The sequence below is a fragment of the Alexandromys fortis genome, unplaced genomic scaffold (genome assembly GCF_014885135.2).
Source record: "Alexandromys fortis isolate MF-2015 unplaced genomic scaffold, M_Fortis_MF-2015_v1.1 scaffold_14, whole genome shotgun sequence".
In the NCBI taxonomy this organism is placed as follows: domain Eukaryota; kingdom Metazoa; phylum Chordata; class Mammalia; order Rodentia; family Cricetidae; genus Alexandromys; species Alexandromys fortis.
The window spans coordinates 922,035-929,359 of NW_026067910.1; the positions used below are offsets into that span (position 1 = coordinate 922,035).

At 38.0% G+C, this 7,325-nt stretch overlaps 1 protein-coding gene across 5 annotated transcripts in view; it reads right to left on the minus strand.

The window, feature by feature from the left end:
* Window positions 1-7,325, minus strand: part of Rev3l (REV3 like, DNA directed polymerase zeta catalytic subunit) — a 133,268-nt gene that overhangs the window by 52,256 nt on the left and 73,687 nt on the right. For all 5 annotated transcript variants that reach the window (XR_007590969.1, XM_050138113.1, XM_050138112.1 and 2 more), the window contains exons 12-13: window positions 5,175-5,317; window positions 471-4,623 (exon numbers count right to left, since the gene is read on the minus strand). Coding sequence is in view for 4 of the 5 variants with exons in the window: in XM_050138113.1 (XP_049994070.1) it covers window positions 471-4,623; window positions 5,175-5,317 (4,296 nt within the window). In the remaining variant the exon portion in view is untranslated. The remainder of the gene's footprint in view (window positions 1-470; window positions 4,624-5,174; window positions 5,318-7,325) is intronic.

Sequence of the window (7,325 nt, forward strand, 5' to 3'; positions counted from 1 at the left end):
TCTCTCTCTCTCTCTCTCTCTCTCTCTCTCTCTCTCTCTCTCTCTCTCTCTCTCTCTCTCTCTCACACACACACACACACACACACACACACACACACACACACACACAGAGTCTCTCTCACCCTGTCCCTCCCTTCTTTTCTCCTCCAGTAATACTTTGAGGTATTTTGACATTCTTTTAAATTCTGTATCATGTCAAAGTGAGCCTTTGCTCCTCTAATGGTGACACGAGTTAAGTACTAGCAAATTAAAGCCCAAGAATCACCAACTTAATTTGTCTAGGTGCAGTTTTCTACTTTGTGAATGTTCTTAATCAATGTATAATTACAAGTAATTTTTCATTGTTCTTGAAAACGCAATATCACAAAAAATGCAGTATCACAGAGAGAAAACTAGCAATCAGTTATGAAATGATACAAAATAAAAGCTGTTCAAAGTGACCCAAGGAGAAACAAATGGATTTTGATTACCTGGGCTTTTCTGGCACATCAGAGGGATTACTGCAAAATGGTTCCTGATAAATAGTTTCTGAAAGATCATGATCCAACAAAGTTGCCACAATTTCTTCCCTACTTGGTGGGGACATAAGTGGTTTCAGAATGTGAGCAGTTCGAGGAGTAAAACTGCCGTTTTTAGAATGTAAGGGAGAGCTGGTAGACCTTGGTGAACTATCAGGAGTTGGTGTCAATACATCATTGTTTCTTGAAACATACAATTCTAAATCTTCAGAAGCTGCATCCACAAGTTCCCCATCAGGGGAGGAAAGTATGGTTGTAAAAGAGGTATTAACCGAGTCAAGAGACCGTTCCATTTCTTTTCTGTTATGACCTTGCATCCAGTCTGAACTGCTTGCCTGTGGAAGACTGAGAAATACTTCTTTACTCACTGAACTCCTATTCAGCCTGGATTTCTCATTTAGACAACCCTCTGACTGCTGGACACAGAAAGACTCCATGATTGCATTAGATCGAGATGCCAGAGGATGAAAGCTATTTTTCCACTGGCTGTGCCGATGACTTTCATTGTTATCGATAGACGCTTTCTCAAAAAGTTCAGGGTTCAAAGTACTGGATCTAATCCATGGGCTTGAATCAGAGACATGATGCTTCTCCTCACTACAACTCTGTTTGTCGTGACTTAAAAGCTCGTTCTTTTCTATAGCTTGTCCTGGGAAAAGATCCTGAACAGCATCACTCAGAAACTTCTGAGGCAAATTCTGATCAGCTGGAACAAACTGACTACCAGAGTAAAAGCTACAAAACCCAGTCTGGCCAATTGTGTTAATATCAAAATTATAATTGTGTTCAGGAGATAAGCTATCTTCAAGTGAATAACAACTTTCAAAACCTGGATCTGAAAAAAGGATGGGACTATCATCTGACAGGGAATTATCCAACTGGCCAGAGGTCTGCAGATTTAGAGGGTCCACTTTTAGACATCTGGGGGTTTGCTCCTTAGGTTTCGTTCTTCTGGGAGTCCGAGGTTTTCTTGGAGATGTCACTGATCGTGTTCGTTTACTTGTTTTCTTATGCTCGACAGGAACAGAAATATTCTTATCTGTCTGATTATTAGATGTTGAATCTTGTACAACATTTGCACTTTGTGCTTTCTGCTGCCTTTTTTGTAACAATTCTTTTAGAACAGCTAGCCCAGATTGTCCTTCACCAAATACTGAAGGTGTTGACACATTTTGATTTTTACACTGAGACAGTGCTTTGGTTTGTGAAACTGCTTCTGACAGTGACCTTTGTTTTACCCTTTCAGGCTTAAAATTTGACATATCTACAATAAAGCTCCTCTGTTTCTGCTCCCATGCTATTTGTTTGATGGGACTTCTCAAAGAGGTTACAAAACAATTAGGTGTCTGGCTTTCCTCAGAAGCTGCATTTCCTGGAGAACAAGTTTTTTCACTATGTTTTGACTGTTCTGACGTGCACACAGTCTGCTGCTGACTGTCCTTACAGTGCAAAAAATTGGGGGCACAGACCTGTTCTGGCTTTGAGTCTAAAGAACTGCGGTACTCATTTAACTTTCCAATAGATGACACACAGTTTTTCTGTATATTTGCAGTATCATCTGTCTTTGGAGACAATACACCTGAAGAGATCTGTGTACTTTGTGCTACCTGAGACAAATGGTTGGAAAGGTCAAATATGCTTTTTTGAATCAAGGTTGATTCCTTTCGAGTAAACATAGCATTTTGAGACCGCTGAATATTAATTTTTGAGATTCCAGGTCCTAGGGAACTATAAACTGATGAATGTAAATCATCTCGTGAACTGGGGAACGTTTGCAAATCCACAGACTTCTTGCTTTCTAAGAAAGAGGAAAAGCAGTTAGACATATTCTGTGGTGTACTAAGTCCAGTAGGTTGGCAAGTAGAAAGTGGATGGTCCACAGCAGGGCCCGTTTGTGACATCTCTTTCTGTTTAAAAAGTGCTTGAGTGCCAGAGCTACTTGTGAGCTCAGGCACGTTCTGGTGGTTGAGCATAAGCTTTGCTTCAGCCTCAGACTGTGGTTTTATCTTTTCATCTGTAGGTGCCATGTGCTTTCTTGATGAACCTTTCTCATTTGTTCTTTGTTTCTGTTTTGCTCTTGGTTTCTTTTTACCATCATCTCCCAGTTTATTTGTCTGATTTCGTTTGTTTCTTTTTTTAGTAACTACAGAGGGACTTGCAAGTCTTGCTTTTGACTTCTTAACCTGTGCTCTTGCTCGACTAGTTTTTCCTACCCGAGAATTAGCAGTCTTAGTGTTATATGCATTAGGACCCTTAAAAAGCATTGATTCTTTTTCTGCAGCAGCCAGAATTTCTTCAGCTCTTGGGTCTGTGGGAGACCAGCAGCGAGGAGGAGATGAATTGATAGGACTTGTGCTTCTCTCAGAAAGAAAACCTAGCTTTGACATAACATCACTATAATTCAAGTCACAGTCTTCGGTTTCAGCAATGTAAGATGGTGAGGGAGGAGAAAGAATAGCATGTGTCCGTCTTTTTCTGAAAGATAAAGTTCTTTTAATGTTTTCACTATTTGCTCTTTGTTGCTTACCAGTTTTTTTCTTAGCAGACTTATGTTTTGACTTCCTTCTGTGACTTTTCTTTGGTGCTAGTGGATAAATGGGATATTTGGTTGCAGGGGAGTCAGGAACTTTTGGCCAAAAATCCTTCAAAGGTGCAAGCTTCTTATACAGTTCCATTTTTTCCTCAGTTAATATTACTTGTTTTTCTTTAGAATCTATTTTACTTAGCTTCACAAGCATATTTTTCCTCCCTCTAAATCTATTGATAATAATATACTTTATAATGACAGGGGGCAGCTTTTTAGACATTTTTCTTCGTTTTCTGGATTTTAGAGTTCCATCTAAATTTTCACCAATTTCCATGGGATGAGGTAGGCTAATTTTTGAGTTCTGTGTTACAAAACTTGACTCACTATCTTCAGTTTCATAATTTACCTTGCGTTTGGCTCTAAGTGTGTATTTATTTCCGTATAGGCCAAAGGACTGATCAGCTTCTAAAGACCCATCTCCAAAATGACAGTCTATAAAATTTTCTGTAGGTGTTTTATTGTCAAATGTTCCATGAGTAGCTTTAATTAAATCACTACTCAATGCATTATCCTTTTCAGAAGCACTGCTGTAAGAATTACTATGCATACAACTGTCTTTTGTGGTTCCAGTATCACTACTTTTGGTAGAAGTTTCCTGATGGCCTATTAATTTCTTTTTATTCAATTTTAACCGGGAAGGTTTACTGCCAGGTTGTAGTTTGTATGTGACAGGAGATAGTTTCTGTGGTCTACTGAGACAATTAGAAAGAACAACACTGGGAAAAAACATATAATGGGCTGCCTGCTGGCTGAGACTTGGCTTTTCCACTTTATGTTCTTGGAATTCTTCGTATCTGATTTTGAGTTTATTCAGTCCACTCTCATCAGCGATACTATCAAGAGAATTCACCATAGTTCTATTCTCCGCTGAGCACGACAGCATGTCACAACTTTCAGTTAATGAAGAGGGGAATATACTACTAAAAGATGTGCTCTTTCCCTTTTCATTTCCTTCAGAGGACAGTTTACTTTTTGAATGACTTAAGTCAGGAAAGTTGAAAGAGTTTTTCCCCAATGTATTCTCACTAGTATGACGGTTCACATGTATGAAAGAGGCATCCTTTTCAAGTTTTCTCATGTTCGTATACTTTCTACTTGGTATTTGTCTTGTAACAGACGGAATATCTTCTTCATAATCAAAAACACAACTTTCACAGGAAGATACCGGCAAAGATTTGTCTTTCTTACAAATCTCTTTATGAGAGTTATCTGAATGAACACTACTGTTCAAAGATCCAGAGCATTTCATGGAGTAAGGACTTTCATTTGTAAAAGTGACCGAACTGTCTCGACCTTTTTCTGTATTGTTTGGTGGTGAAAGGTCTCCAGTGAAATCTTCTTTGTTTAAAACATGGGACGAAAGGGCACTTGTGTGTTTACACTGAAAGGTAATCTTAGCAGAAGATGGGGGTTCCAATGTAGCAGCATCCTTGTGAAAGATGGAAGGTCTTACTGATAGTTTGCTTGTTGCAATCACTGAAGAGTGTGTTCTACAATTTTCATTGTTTAATGGATTGTCTGGAATCAAAGAAAGAAAAGAATTTACTCATTCATAGTGTTAATCTCTTAAGGAAGAATTTAAATTGTTTGTAAATCTAAAATAGCAATCTGAACAAAGTTTACCCCTCTCATCAAGATTATACAACAGAAACAATCAAGAGACAACATTAGTCATTATTTTAAACATATATTCTTTTGATCAAAAAAGTTACAGTAGCTTTAAGGAATATGAGAAAACAGTATCATTTGTTTCATGAAATAATATGCTATTCTTCATGTTATCTGAAATACAGTTAGCATATTTCTTAGTTCTATGTGAATATATATATGAATGATACTGATTAGGGTTTACAGAGCTTCAACAAGCAATTCACAAATATCCTACCCTCTTGAAAATAAGGAATCATATATCTATATTTTTTAAAAAGAAAAACTCCTATAGAAAGAAAAAACGTAATTGTATCACTAACAACCTCATATACTTATGCAGAAAATGATTTCAGTTTTCAAATAAAATATAATTTTACTTACTAAATAACCAAATGCCTACAATAGATTTGTTTTCTTACCACTATTTTCATCTGCAGTTCCGTCTAACTGAGGTATAGAAAGATTGGCAAAAAGCAAACTATTATCACTCCACTCCATTTCTTCTTCTGAGGATGAATCATCATCTTCAGTTGAGCTTCTGTGGGCATTTCTACACAGTGACCTAGAGAATATTAAAAGTCATTGGTGAGTATGACCATTAGAAAAAGATGCATCTGGGGCTGCAAAGATGACTCAGGAGTTAAAACACTGGCTGCTCTTGCAGAAGACTCTATTTCAGTCCCAGAACCCACATGGTGGCTCACAACTGTAACTCCAGTTTCAGGGGATCTGTTTCAGGGGATCTGAACACTCTCTTCTGGTTTCTGTAGGTAATGCATACACGTGATGCACAGACACACATGCAAACATACATGTAAAATAAAAATAAAAATCTTAGAGAAAAAAAGTGCATTTTAGATGCAAATTTTCTGATTATGATAGTAAAACAAAACAAAGATAAAAACAGCATTTAACAAAGAAAAACAGATTTATTTTACTTTATTAAAGTATACTGCTATGGGACCTGCAAAGTTATTATAAAGTAGAATTTGTAATCTTGCACATGTGAAGTATAAAGCATCATAATTATTACTTATGGCCGCATCTTGGGTTACTCTATCTAGTCATGTCCTTCCTTATAATCTCCCTGCATCCTATCTGTGATAATACATACACATATGTAACAAATGAGAATCGAGTGATGATGGAGGAAGGTCATTGGTTAATTATAATAAACCAACTGCTTGGCCTCATAGCTTAGAACATAGATGGGAGGAGTAAACAGAACAGAATTCTGGGCAGAAGAGGAAGTGAGGTCAGACTCTGCTCTGCTCCCGGAGAGACTCGACAGCTCTGCTCTCTGGAGCAGAGACGCCATGCTCAGCTCTCCCGATAGCTCTGCTCTCTGAGGCACACGCGATGAAGCTCTGACCCAAGATGGACATAGGTTAGAATCTTCCCGGTAAGCGCACCTTGGGGTGCTTACACGCAATATTAGAAATGGGTTAGAACAATATGTAAGAGCTAGCCAATAAGAAGCTAGAGTTCATGGGCCAAGCAGTTCTTAAATGAATACAGTTTGTGTGTTGTTATTTCGGGCATGAGCTAGCAGGCGGCCGGGGTGCTGGGGACGCAGCCCCGCCGCTCTTATTTCAACAGAGTGACTCTTAAGAAGGTAGCATCCTAACATTTTAAGATATTCATAAATGAACCTTTAAACTCTGAAATGAGGAACAAGAATGCAGTGCAAATGGGGCACTGAAATCAGGACCAGAGAGAAAGCAATAGTGATCAAGAGGAGCTAGAAGACAATATGGTAACCGACTTGATCCTGCAACAGCTATAAAGCAAGGTTACTGAAAATTTTAGGAAAATCTGAGGTTCAGCTAGTTTAAGTTCGATCACATATTTCTATTAGCTTGAAACTTTCATTCCCATCTTGATGCTCAAAATATTTCTTCCCATACCTAGCCTTTTCCCTCTGGCCTCAACTGCTTGCAAACCATTTGCCCTTTAAGTCTTTTACAAATCACAATTTGTCATAAAATCACTTTTATGTGCTCAAAGAAATATTACACCAGACATGATCTAATTGTTAGTTATTATTACTTATACCCTGGCAGACCTGGAATTAGCTCTGTAGACCAGGCTGGTCTCAAACTCGGAGATCTGCCTGTCTTTGACTCCTAACTGGGATGAAAGGCATGCACCACCACACCTGGCTAGAGTTATTATTAGATTCTAATAATCCTAATCTAACTTTCTATTTGATATAAAAATCTTATTTTTAATAGTTCTGATAAATCTCCATCTTCATGATCTTTCTAACAAGGACTTGCTGTCTCATATAATAACCCTTCAATGATTAGTGACTTCAATGTAGCTGCCTTTTGATATCACATACAATGAATATTTTCTTTTTTTTAAAGATTTATTTATTTATTATGTATGCAACATTCTACCTCCATGTATGTCCACATGCCAGAGGGTGCCAGATCTCATTACAGATGGCTGTGAGCCACCATGTGACTGCTGGGAACTGAACCCAGAACCTCTGGAAGAGCAGCCGGCACTCTCAACCACTGAGCCATCTCTCCAGCCTTATTATTATTATTATTATTATTATTATT